The 13,881-nt window shown below is 39.1% G+C and overlaps 1 protein-coding gene across 2 annotated transcripts; it reads left to right on the top strand.

Annotated features, from left to right (window-relative positions):
* Positions 1-370: 370 nt before the first annotated feature.
* On the top strand, positions 371-10,958 carry ctu2 (cytosolic thiouridylase subunit 2 homolog). 2 transcript variants are annotated; one of them, XM_018241483.2, is made up of 15 exons: positions 371-598; positions 1,717-1,791; positions 2,659-2,737; positions 3,514-3,573; positions 3,706-3,766; positions 4,293-4,402; positions 4,508-4,797; positions 4,966-5,101; positions 5,628-5,759; positions 5,843-5,934; positions 6,022-6,122; positions 8,005-8,161; positions 8,265-8,331; positions 9,425-9,480; positions 10,647-10,950. In XM_018241483.2, exons 1-15 carry the CDS (start codon positions 540-542, stop codon positions 10,705-10,707), a joined length of 1,536 nt encoding a protein of 511 aa, XP_018096972.1. In that variant the 5' UTR covers positions 371-539; the 3' UTR covers positions 10,708-10,950.
* The last annotated feature ends 2,923 nt before the right edge of the window (positions 10,959-13,881 follow it).

The raw sequence follows: 13,881 nt of genomic DNA on the forward strand, positions 1-13,881 counted from the left end.
TAGTGTCACCATGGAGATGGTATTGCTTAAACCGGCTCAGTTTACATCATTTTTAATGGGGAGCATCCCCGGTTATTCATTGTGGATAGGTGGGTTAAAAGGGGGAAACATGAAGCGCCGCGGTAATGTCAAATGCGAACAATGACAGGTTGAATAGTAGTGAAACTGTCTTCGCCATTTTGCTTACGGGAAAAGTGCTTTTGGACCACATATAAGCAGTGCCGGGCATGTCGCACCCAGCGCGGGCGCGCGTCCCCGTGTGCGCACGCCCGTGACATGGCCGGCCGGGTTGTGACACAACTAGGAATACAATGAGACTCTCCTTCTGGTTTTGAAGAAGCTACAATGGAATCTTTCTTGTTGTGCGGATCACTATTCATGGTGGAGTATAATTAGGGTTGTCAAAATAGTTTTTCCCCATAATACTATGACGTCTTTGCGCATGACGTCTTCTTTGCGCGACGTTCGCGATATAATTATCGTGCGCCGGAAGAAGCTGTCTGCTCTTGGTTTGCACGTTAGGAAAAGTACTTTTGGCCATGTGTGAGGAGGGAGAGACTTACTGTCCTGAAGTAAAGGATGCAAAACAAGGCAAAAGGTGAGATGATGATAGTTTCTGTTATTAGTTTGTTAGAAATAATAATAATCTAGGAAAATCTGCTGTGAAGTGATTTGTAGTTGCGCCAACCCTCATTCCTGGTACACAAAGTTGAAAGAGGAGAGATTCAAGTAATCCTAAACTGGCCATAAAGCAATATGTCTTAACTGGTGAACTTGAGTTTGATGTTAATGTTTTACTTTCTCCAGAAAGGGAAAACATAATCACAACTTCTGAAGGTTTCATTCAGTGCAGCACAAATCGAAGGGCCTTCCGAAGTAGAACTCCACCCAACAACTATTAAGCAGCTCTTCAGTGTTCATTCATTAAATATGTTGAATGGGTTTCAGGTTATTTGTAAAAGGAATTGCTGTTAGTTGCACTCCTGGCTTTGGCTGCTGAAACAATGTTGCGAGCCAGCAGAAAAGAAGTGACTTCTGGTACACGGTTTCAAACGTAAAACCAGTGAAACAAATGTGCAATACCTTTTAAACCAAAGGAAGTATTTAATTTATATTGGAAAGATGAATTAACATTACATTTATTTCATTGTGGGGGGAATTGTTTAGTGGAGTGCCCCTTTAACAAATAAAAAGATGTATATGGCCATCATTTATGCAAGGCCAAGCCTAAAGACTTAATCTAGTGTTAATCTCAATCTAATTTGCAGTAGACTGCAATTTGGGCAAACTGGCTGCATACTATACAGTTTGAAAAGTAAGGAGAATTAAGTGGATTTACCATGCAGTATCTGAATGGATATATTTGGTCAATACACTTTCATGAACTCTTGTATATCTGCTTGCTTTAGCTAAATGTATATTTAAAAAGAGAAACAATGTTTAAAAGATGAGCACGGGAAGTAAACTAATACATGGAAAAAAGTTAGTTTATCTGGTGAGTATCAATTATTGCAAGTATCCAAGATATTTATTGTTGCCCAACTGCACAGTGCAGCCAAATAATAGTTTAGATGTTTTGTATATCGCAAAACATCTAATGTGATACACCTTTAAGAAAACAAAGAATAATGTTATTCAATTGGCATCATTGTTGTCGTTATTTTGCTTATCTGTGTGTAAACAAGTTAGTGTGACCTTTTTTTTTTTTTTTTTTAGCCTTGGAAAAATATGTATGAAATGCAAGGAAAGTTCTGCTGCCCTTCTCATCCGAGCTGGAGATGCATTCTGCAAGTAAGATGTTCCTGGCATTTACTCCAGAATTGTCTTGTTTTGTTTTTTTAATACAGAAACTGATGATTGCAGTGCTGCTTCTAGAAGTTGCTCGAAAGTGGGTTCTTTTAGGGCAGCGCGCAAAGATTCAGGGAGATTTATCGGTCGGCAACAAATCACCTCTTCTTCTTGCGACTAATCTCCCCAAACTGCCTTCCCGCCTGCTAGAATCTAAATCGCTGTCTGGAATGGCCATCAGATCACTTCGTTTTCCAAAGTCAACCTAAGTTGCCTCACGAGGAAGTTAGGGCGACTTCGGAAAACGAAGCGATTCGAGTGCCACCCCCCCGGTGATTTAGATTCTAGCCAGCGGGAAGGCTTTTCAGGGAGATTATTCGCCCAAAGAGGAGGCGATTTGTCGCCAGGTGACGAAATCTCCCGAAATCTTTGCGTGTGTCTCAACTTACCTGTATCTAATATATATTTATCTTGATTCAGCTGCAGAGCAACAAATATTTCTGCAGCTGCTGTCATTTGTTATTATAATTGTCAATATGAGCTTTCACTGTGAGGCACAGAGGATAACCTTATGTGTGAGATGTTTCCCATCCCTTTAGATTGTAAGCTCTTGTAGACTCTTATCTTACTCCATCTCTAAATATGATTACAAGGGTTAAAGTCCCCTCTTTGGTAAAATATTGTACGTTTTGTGTAGATTAGAGACACTATATAAATAATGAAAAATAGACATTAGGTTTGAATAACAATAGCATTTAGGTGCTATCTAAGCAGGACAGAATAAGGGCTGAAGAGACGACTGTAAGAATGAATAGCAAAAAAATAATAAAAGGGCATTATCCGTTTTCAATATATTTATATGTGTTTTAGATCCTGCTTCAAAGAGTACTTTGTGCACAAGTTCCGGGCCACTCTTGGCAAGAACAGAGTCATCTATCCAGGGGAAAAGGTACAGAAAGTTTAATTCTGTATTGTATGCTTATAATTATGCACAGCCACCATTTGGCAGCACTGTACAATAAGTGGTTGTATACATCAAACATACAGGTTACATTTACTGGTATAAAACCAAACATCTAATTGGTTGCTGAACCTGGGCAAACATTGAGCCTTTTATTACATATACCACGGCTGTTGCCTATAGCAACCAGTCAGATTTTTGACACATGTTTGGGTGGGTGGGGGAGAAACTCACATTGCACTCAACTGAAGGAGAACAGAAATGGAAGCTGCACAGTACATTCATTGGCAATATGCAGTGATCTAAACTACCTGACCTTCTGGTGTATGTGTGTATACACACCGTGTTTTGGATGGTTCTCTCATTGATTTAAACGAGACTGCAATATGAATTGGAGAGTGCCTGAATAGAAAGATGAGTAATAAAATGTAACCATAAATGTGTAGCCTTAAAGAGCATTTGTTTTTAGATGGGGTCAGTAACTTCCCTTTGAAAGCTGGAAAGCATCAGAAGAAGGCAGCACGTTATTTTTATTAACACAGCTTGCCTTTCTGCATTATTCATATGCAAGAGGATGAGTAAACATGGCAACACTTCAGCTACACTTACCTTTGAGTGAAATTAAATGCACTTTTGCTTAGAAGAAAGGAAAGTACACCTTGAAGGCCTTTAACAAATATAGCTGTAAAGGAACTGCAGCACTTGTCTTTAATGTTGCAACCTTCCCTACTCTATTTTTTTTATATAATTTGTGTATCTTTTAGGTTCTCTTGGCTTATTCCGGTGGTCCCTCCTCCAGTGCCATGGTCCGGCAAGTTCAGGAGGTAATTGTTGACTTTGTTTTTTGCTTACCATTTTCACTTAGAGATATCTTAATTTTAATTGCATTTGTTCCAGATCTTTATAAAAGAAACCAATTGCTTTGTTGCTGAGCTTCTTCTATTTTTGTTTCTTAGGGACTGAGTCGTGATGCCCCTAAAAAGTTGCGCTTTGTTCCTGGAATCCTTTTTATTGATGGTAAATGCAGACTGCTATTTATGCAATGTATATACATGTTATATAGCAATTGTACCACTGGGTGTGACAGTTTGCAATTTCAGCAGTCTGATTGCCAGGGTTCAAATTACCCTAGCAACCATGCACTGCTTTTGAATAAGAGACTGGAATATGAATAGGAGAGGTCTGAATAGAAAGTTGAATAATAAAAAATAGCAATACATTTTTAGCCTTACAGAGCATTTATTTTTCAGTGACCCCCATTTGAAAAAAGGAAAGGGTCAGAAGAAAAATTAACTTAAAAGCTATGAAAAATAAATAATGAAGACCAATTGAAAAGTTTCTTAGAATTGAACAGTCTATGACATAATAAATGTTAAATTAAAGGTGAACCCCCCCTTTAATAGAAAACTCAGATCCACAAATACTGCCTCAAAGTTCACTTATATTGGTTTCAGCTGGTGATTGCCTGTGGGTACTTTGATTGCTGTAACAATGTTTCCAAATACCTAATGGTGTCCATATGCTTTATTTCATGATTGATTAGAAGGCACAGCATGTGGCATGAGTTGGGAGGAACGTCAACAAATTCTGTCTGAGATTTGCAGTGTCCTTCAACAGACAAAGATTCCCTTTCACATTGTCTCTTTGGAGCAGGTATGTAACTGGCAATGTAGAGGATAAATCGAGAGTGTTTTTTACCCTCAGCGTATTCACCATTGTTCCAGCTTACGTATCTATACATCTGTTATTCTTTACCAGGTTTTTTCCTTGCCAGGCTCTGTCCTGCAGAGAGGTGTGCCTGAACAGAGACCAAATTACAAGGAAGAAGTGGATCGTTTCTTGGTGCAGGAGCGGGAGCAAGGAGATGCAGGTTGTTCAGAAATGCTAGAAAGGCTTGAGGTCACTGACTCAGATTCACCTGGAAGTAGTGATAAAATGTACCAAAGTACATGCAGCCGTCCTCCTGATATGCACACCCAGAAACTAAAACAACTCTTTGCTTCTGCCAAGACATTGACTGCTAAACAGCAGTTGCTTCATACTCTGAGGTAAGAATAACACCTTCTATATTTTCCTGTATGCAGCTACCATTACCACAGCAAGATTGTTGTTGCACAAAACTGTTCTGTGTGTGTGGGGGGGGGGGGGGAATGTATTTAGTGTTTTTGTTACACCAGATCACTTCATTATTTCACTGGCTTCTTTTTCTTTTCTAGGAGCCACCTAATCTTGCATATCGCGCGGACTTGTGGTTATTCCAAAGTGATGACTGGTGAGAGCTGTACTCGTCTCTCTATCAGGCTGCTTTCCAACGTTTCACTGGGACGGGGAGCCTTTCTACCACTGGATACTGTGAGCTATTCTCAAATGAGGATTCTCCATCTTTCATTGTCATCCGTTATCTAAATAATGAAAAGCTACCCAGCATTGTGTTGCCTTACAACTAATTTATACTTACAAACAAGTGCTATGGATGAAGTAATAGTATGTACTATAGCAACAAAATTGCAACTACTCTACTGAATATTTCCTATACATATTCCACAAAAACACTTGCTGCCTTTTTTTTTTTTTTTGTTTCATTGTAGATCTAACAAACCCATAACCAGTCATTTAAATTTAAGAAAATCTGCTTTCAATCTGTCTAAATTGTATTTAGATATGCATTACATTTACAGAAACGTTTTCTAAGGGAAAAGGCATGTGCACTAAAAAAAATCTTACCATTTAGCTTTGCTGTCTATGGCACAGAGAGATTTAGGAAATTAACCAAGAGCTCCTTCATATCTAAACTGCTAAACCAGTGTATCTCTCTTTCATATCGGATATTCTTTGCCGTCCGCTTACTGTATCCCCTCTCATCTTTTCTGTGTTCAAGGGCTTCTGTGACAGCAGATATGGGGATGTTGATATCATCCGTCCTATGAGAGAATATTCTTCAAAGGAAATTGCCTACTATAACCGATTTTTCAATGTCTCGCCAATCTTCATCCCAGCATTGGACACTAAGGTACAGAAGGAAAATCTCATGGCTGGATACAGTAATGCTTAATCCTGCGGAACTGATTCAGATCTTTTGTTATTTTCTCTCAGGCTTCAGAGAATAGCAGCATTCAGCACCTTACAGAGGTTTTCGTCAACAGACTGCAGGCAGATTTCCCATCCACTGTGAGCACCCTGTACAGGTAACTCACAAATACATCAGCCTTGTGTATAATAATTGTGATATTATGGAAGTGTTATTAGTAACAATGCAAATCTGTATCATTTAGGACCAGTGAGAAGCTGAATGTATCCAAAATAGACGCAGACCAAGAGACCTGTGCAAAAGATAGATGCTTGTTATGTCTTTCCCCTCTAGACACTCAAGCGGGTAGGTTTCTTTTTGAAAAGTGCTACAACTGTACTGTTTTCAGTTGATGACGTCTTTCATTTCAGTGCGTATTACAGATGAACTTCATGCAATGAAAAGCAAATACTGCTTGTAAGGTTTTTTTCCTTTGCTGTAGACTTTTTTTTTTTTTATTTCAACAAATTTTTATTGAATATCAAGAATTACAGGTATGGGATCCGTTATCCAGAAAGTTCTGAATTACAGAAAGGCCGTCTCCCATAGACTCCACTTTATCTGAATAATCCACATATTTTTAAAAATAATTTTCCTTTTTCTCTGTAATAATAAAACCGTACCTTTTACTTGACCTAAACTAAGATATAATTAATCCTTATTGGAAACAAAACCAGAATATTGGGTTTATTTAATGTTTACATGATTTTCAAGTAGACTTAAGGTATTAAGATCCAAATTACCGAAAGACCCACTTCAGGAAAACCCCAGGTCCTGAGCATTCTGGATAATAGGTCCCATACCTGTATAGACTATTTTAAAAAGTTACATTGTAAAAACAATATATAAGGACACAGGCAGCTGGAATGCAATATGGAGCAATGTGTAAGTAAAGCATATGGATAAAAGAAAAGAGTAAATCACTTTTAGCTTTTATGTAGCAGTCTGGTAAAATCTAAAAAAGAGACTTCGGTTTAGTCAATAGGTATAGAGTATGACCATTAATCAACTGTGTGACTAGAAAGTGATAGTCCATAAATAACTAAAAGAGGAAAAAGAAACCAAAATCAGTAATTATAATACAGGTATAGGATCCCTTATCCGGAAACCCAATATCCAGAAAGCTCCAAATTACATAATGGCTATCTCCCATAGACTCCATTTTATCCAAATAATCCAAATTTTTTTTAAACAATTTCCTTTTTCTCTGTAATAATAAAACAGTACCTTGTACTTGATCTCAACTAAGATATAATTAATCCTTATTGGAAGCAAAACCAGCCTATTGGGTTTATTTAACGTTTAAATGAATTTCTAGTAGACTTAAGGCATGAAGACCCAAATTACGGAAAGATCCGTTATCCCGGAAAACCCCAGGTCCCAAGCATTCTGGATAACAGGTCTCATACCTGTAATAAAAAAAAAAATCCCACCGTGACTCATTTGTGCCAAACAACAGAACATCAGAGGCTAGGTTGTAGACTAAGCTAATCTACCAACATAATAAACAGATCAAGAGTGTCCAAGGCCATTGTCCAGTCTATTCTATATCTGAGAGATTCAATAGGAATGTTATAGTCTTTCAGGCCTTGGCAATTGTCCGTTTTGCAGCCATTATAATCACCGTAAAGAGCTGATAATAGAGCTGTAGTAGGATGCCTTTTTTATTATTTACATAATGAAGGAAAATGTAATTCTAAAAAAATTCCAGTTGTTTTAAAGTTATTTCTAAATGTTACTGCAGTTGAAAGGAGTGTTTCATATATCTCTTTATGTTCTTTAGTTCTGGGTTTTCAAATGATGAAGCAGGAGTCCGTTCTTCTCCAGGTCAGGAGGCTTCTGCTGCATTGTTTTAAACAGCTCGGCAGAGTTTGCATTTAATAGCAAATACCTTTACAATGGTACAACTGCTAAAAATCTGTAATAATTGTATATTGCTTAGAACTACATTTTCTTTCAATATGAAAATGTTTTGGAGTGAAGAACCCCTTTAAAGGGCTATGGGTTTTGGCTTTTTATGTTGGTAGCTGTATTATATTATAATAACTTCAAGCACATTACATAGTATGCTATGTCCTTTATCACTGGCAGTTTGAAGCAGTTGGGAGAATATTGTCATAATTAATATGGGAATGAATACTTCTTCATTAGGTACTCACTATTAAGTAATCTTTGTTTCTCTTGACAGGCAAGGCCTCTGCTTTCTCTGCCACGCAGCTATCGCATCACCTTTCTCAGAAGATTCCTATGAAATCAAATGATCTTGCAAACAATTCTGACAAGTCTTGCTGCCAAGGGGGTCAGGGCTGTAAAGAAGCAGGTTATGGGGACACCTGCCAGTCACGGTGCTTAACGTTTATCAGTTTGACAAAGTATTTAAAAAGTCTCTTTCAGATCTGCTGTCCTTTTCCCACAATTATCTCACTGCTGCCTTCCATTTATTCACAGGGCTCTCCAGACTCCCAGCTTTGTTCACATGTTATGCTATAGTTGCAGGCTTACAGTAAAGGACATGGTAAGCTATTTTTTGATTTACTGTAAACATTTGTTGATATTAAGGACAGTGATGGATTTATTTAGAATCTGTTGCAAAAGCCTGCCAAGCTTTAGTCTGGACACCCCTTTGGCACCCAACACAAATGTCAGCTGAGGCCCTTCTTGCTGGCATCATCATAGTTTAAGATTTCGGACAAAAAGGATAGTTATTCCTGGCTGCACTGAAGTTGTCAGACCGTTAACTACTGTGAGCTCTTGGGTGGTCTGACTAACTACCTGGTCTCTGCCAACCTACATCCAACAGCTCAATCCTGCAGTACCTCAACAAAATAACCGGGAAGGCATAATGTCAGAAACAGAAGTGCTGTAGTTGGATAGCAGATGGAACACTTGTTTGTAGAAAAAGATAGTGGGGCACTTAAAGGAGAAAGAAAGGTCCAATCAATGGGTGTTCTAAATGTTAGGGAATCCCCCCCCCCCACAAGGATTGTAATCACTTACCTGATACTCTGGGCCGGTGCTCCTGTTCGCAAAAAATGGCACAGACTCTTTCTTCAAAATCCCGCGGCCGACACATGCACAGTATGTAGTAGAGCTTTTCACTGCGCACATGCATGAAGAAAGGAGAAAGAGGGGTCGCTCACTTGCAAGTAACCCAGGCAGGTGCAGTTTTCTGCAGGCAGTAAGGACAGGATTCCATAACCAGCTTTGCCCTCTACTGCTCATTAATTTGCATATCTGAATGGCCTGCAAGTTAGGGGGACACTTATTTGCCTCCATCCTTCTGCCCCTCATGAATATCATGCATGCAAATATAAGCACACAAGCCTGCAGCAGTTAATTTTTATAGGTAGGCAGTGTTAAAAGTGCAAATAAATGGCCAACTGTTTATTTGCACATTGTCTTCCTGCTTGTCAATGACCCCTAGTGTTTTGAGCCAATAATGATTGCAGAGGCCTACTTTATGGCAGTAAACAAATATATTTTTCTGTTATGAAATTCATTTATAGCCATGAGCAATGTCTTAATCTCTTCTTGCTAAGAAGCCATATGCAAATATAACTCTTTCTGCTATGTGTACTTGACATTATTTTGGGATCTATTTCCAGCAGTCTCTTGATGTCTTACCCCAGTATGTGCTTCATGAAGCAGAGCACCGCTGTCACAGGTAATTCATTATACAAAATTCCCTTGATTTTGGCCTTTTCGTTGAGCTTTTATCTCGGATGCATGTAAAATTCCCTTTGGAACCCAAGGTGACATTTGTTTGGCTAGGGCCAGACAATTGCTGATACCGGCCTGTGGGAAAACGCTTCCCATCTGCTCCAGCCTGCCTGTACCTGGAAGCATTGTCTCTGCTCGGGTGCAGGCAGATTTTTGGCCTTAACTTGAACAATGTCAGATTCCCAAAAGAAATTTAAGACATAAAGGGGCCCATTTACTCGAGTAAAGGAATAGAAGAAAAAAAACTTCGATTTTCGAATGTTTTTTTTTGGCTACTTCGATCATCGAATTGGCACCTTCGAATCGAACGATTCAAACTAAAAATCGTTCGACTATTCGATAGTTGAAGTACTGTCTCTTTAAAAAAAAAAAACTTTGACCCCCTAGTTCGCCAGCTAAAACCTACCGAGGAAGGTCCCCATAGGCTTTCTAACAATTTTTAGGTCGATCGATGGATTAAAATCCTTTGAATCGAAGGATTTAATCGTTCGATCGAACGACTTTTCGTTCGATCGGTCAATCAAACTATTTGCGGTAAATCCTTCGATATTCGAAGTCGAAGGATTTACATTAACCCTCGATATTCGACCCTATGTAAATCTGCCCCTAAGGGGTCAATGAAGGAAACCCTGAGTTGGTTAAGGAACTCTCATGGAAAGTTTTTTGACTCCCGCTGGCTTTCCTTCATGACTGCTTGAGACAAAAGGTTTGAACATAAATCATAAATCTGCCCCTTAATTGTTATATGTGCCACTTACATGAATTTTCAGTATTATAAGTTTCTTTCAAGAATGTCACATTCAAACAGATGGAATTCAGCTAGGAAAATTTACTCCAGCTTTTTGATTAAAAATTGGTGTAGGGTGGTGTGCCCTTCAGATGTATGTAAATTTGTTGTTCAACACTTTTGTGGCCTAAACAAACATTAAACACTAAAGTCCTCTTCATCTTTACTGCCACTTTAAATCTGCTCTGTGCTGAGATCAGTTTCTAGGGTTGGCTCTGAAGCTCCAGAATTGAATCACTACAACCTACCAAACACACTCAACTGATGTACTTTCCTATGAAATGTCTGCTGTGAATCTGCCATGTGTGTGTTTTATTTACTAGGACTGAGATGAGGAAGGAGATACAGGAGTTTCTGCTTGATGAAGACGATGGGGACTCATGAACGTAATCTGCACCATTTGTGGTTAAACGCCAGGAACTTGATATATTGGCCGCAAGCTTCCAGAGACGGCTTTTAGGATACTGCGTTTTGGACACTTACCTGGAATTCAGACTTCAGTTGTCTGTGACGGGGTTAAGTCATCTTTTACAATAAACACAAAATTCAGCATCAAGTTTGTTTTTACTGTGCAATTTTAATTGGAAATGTATCTGAACTTTTATCTGAATAAACGGAATAAATATATATTGCAATGTATGATGGTGTCATGTATTTAGCAGAATGTCTGTTTTACTGAAATGATAAAGCTAGAAGGGCCATGTCACAGTAGGACTTCACTTCACTGGGCCAGGGGGGCAATGCTGTCAGTGCTTATACAGAGTGGGGCTCAAATCCACTGGGGCTCATTTATCAACACTGCGCAATTTTGCCCATGGGCAGTCACCTATAGCAACCAATCAGTGATTAGCTTTTTAAAGCCAGCTGCAAGAAGAACAATGAATGCAAAAATCTGGTTGCCATGGGTTATTACCAGTGTTGATATATGACCCCCAGTGGATTTGGAGGTGGAAAAGCAATAGAATACATTTCTGAGCTGAAACCCATCAGCTGTGCAGTGGCAGACAAATGCTGTGCTTGTTGGGGCAGCAGTACATATGACAACAAAAAAACACCTAGCATAAGGAATGAGCCCTAATGGCACGAGGAAGAGTTAAAAAAAGAATAATCTATTTGCTAAGAGGTGTCCACTATGAGCCAAGTCATTGTTTGAAGGGTTGAGCAGCTCCTAGTATACCCTTGATGTACATGGAGCAGTGAGGGAGGATCAAACTAGATCAGAGGAGCCAAATGAAACATTTCAATCTGTGGGCACAGACTGATGGCACAGGAAGATCAGGCCCGGATTTGTGGAAAGGCCACCAAGGCACAAGCCTAGGGAGGCAGGATTTTAGGGGGCGGCATGTCACGCAACCACATCCACATTGGTTAGTAAGTTTTGGGGCTGCTTCAGAAGATACATTTTTTTCATTTCCTATGCACCAATCTCCATGTAGACAAATGGAAGGGAGGGGTGACGAAGTAAATCCGGCCGTGAGGAAGATTGTTCTTGCATCCTCAGCCAGCTATTGTAAGCACTTAGCATTGTTTTATTGTCTTTTACTAAAAAGGTTTACTTCTGCCCCCCCCCCATCAGTTGCAGGGTCTGTTTCCTCTAGTTAACCCTGTCCAAACCGCATTTCAGTAACATGAGTTGTGAGTTTGTATCATAGTAGCTATGGTTGTGGAAAAAACACGAACTTCATCCTTTTGTCCTGGCAAAAAACGATGTAATTGCTAGTTATCTCTTGTTTAGCACATAAATTGCTGCTACTGTTCTCTAAATGCAAGTTATACACTAAATAGCAGTGTGTTGGGAGTTTCCTTAAATGAGAAGGATCTAGGGGTCTTTGTAGATAACACGTTGTCTAATTCTGGGCAGTGTCATTCTGTGGCTACTAAAGCAAATAAAGTTCTGTCTTGCATAAAAAAGGGCATTAACTCAAGGGATGAAAACATTAATATCCCTCGTTATAAGTCCCTGGTAAGGCCTCATCTGGAGTATGCAGTGCAGTTTTGGACTCCAGTCCTTAAGAGGGATATAAATGAGCTGGAGAGAGTGCAGAGACTAAGTGCAACTAAATTGGTTAGAGGGATGGAAGACTTAAATTATGAGGGTAGACTGTCAAGGTTGGGGTTGTTTTCTCTGGAAAAAAGGCGCTTGCGAGGGGACATGATTACACTTTACAAGTACATTAGAGGACATTATAGACAAATATCAGGGGACCTTTTTACCCATAAAGAGGATCACATACCAGAGGCCTCCCCTTTAGACTAGAAGAAAAGCAACGTAGGGGGTTCTTCACAGTCAGGACAAGTGAGGTTGTGGAATGCACTGCCGGGTGATGTTGTGATGGCTGATTCAGTTAATGCCTTTAAGAGTGGCTTGGATGATTTTTTGGACAGACATAATATCAAAGGCTATTGTGATACTAAACTCTATAGTTAGTATAGGTATGGGTATATAGAATTTAATTAAAAGTAGGGAGGGGTGTGTGTATGGATGCTGGATTTTCATTTGGAGGGGTTGAACTTGATGGACTTTGTCTTTTTTCAACCTGATTTAACTATGTAACTAATACACACTTGTTTTCATGGGATGGTCGACTCTAGACAAATGACTAAGAAGCTTCTAGAATTCTGTGGCCCTTGTACCCCTGGCCAATGCATTTTTCAGTGAAGGGGAGAACTTCCTAGAATGTAGGCTGGACATAGAAATGCTTTAGCAGCTTCTCAACAGTTCAGTGTTGATAAGATCAAGCAGGTCTGTATTGTTTGAAAGCAAACTTGCTTTTCTTGTGTCTTTATGGAGTAAAATAAACTTACATTCATTCTCATCTAGCTTCTCACTTCACCACAACAAGGCATCCAATCATTCAGAATTCTTGCCTTTTTGCTACATTACAAAGTTGTGTGTCTATAACAGAAATTAACAGAACAAATAATACACTTCCCCCTTATGTAACTAAAGGGATACAATTTGCTCTAATACAGTTATCCATAGCAACCAATAAAGAGATGACCAGTCAATGCCACCTGCTGATTGGCTGGTATTGTAGATTAGACCTATAGAAAACACCATTTATTACATAATTTCCTCACAGTGCAACACAATGTTTTTTATCACTGTATAAACATGAGCCCCTGGCTGCCCAAGCAACTTACATATAAATGATATGAGTTTCTGAAGTTTGCACCAGGAAAGGGTTATAATATATCATATTTCAATGTACAGGCCCTTTTATTGTTTAGTAACCAGTACTTTAATTAGGAGTTTCTTCTATGGTTTTACCACTAGAGAGAGCTATTCCCATGTTTTTCCTGCTCCCTATCATATTGCCTAGAAACATAGCCACCCCCTGTCTCTGTATTCACTAGGTGCCTTGTTCTAATCTAGGGAATGAGCTTTGATACTATAACTGTAGTGTCCTGAGTGGCAGAGAAATAATCCTGAATTGCAGCATTGTAAGGGTAATAATTACAAAAAGAAACATTTTAGTGCCTGAGTAGAGAAGTGCTGGTAGCCTGGAAAGTCACAGGATCTGTCTAGAAAAATACTTTTTCCAATGACTTTCTATC

The sequence above is a fragment of the Xenopus laevis genome, chromosome 4L (genome assembly GCF_017654675.1).
Source record: "Xenopus laevis strain J_2021 chromosome 4L, Xenopus_laevis_v10.1, whole genome shotgun sequence".
Classification (NCBI taxonomy): Eukaryota; Metazoa; Chordata; class Amphibia; order Anura; family Pipidae; genus Xenopus; species Xenopus laevis.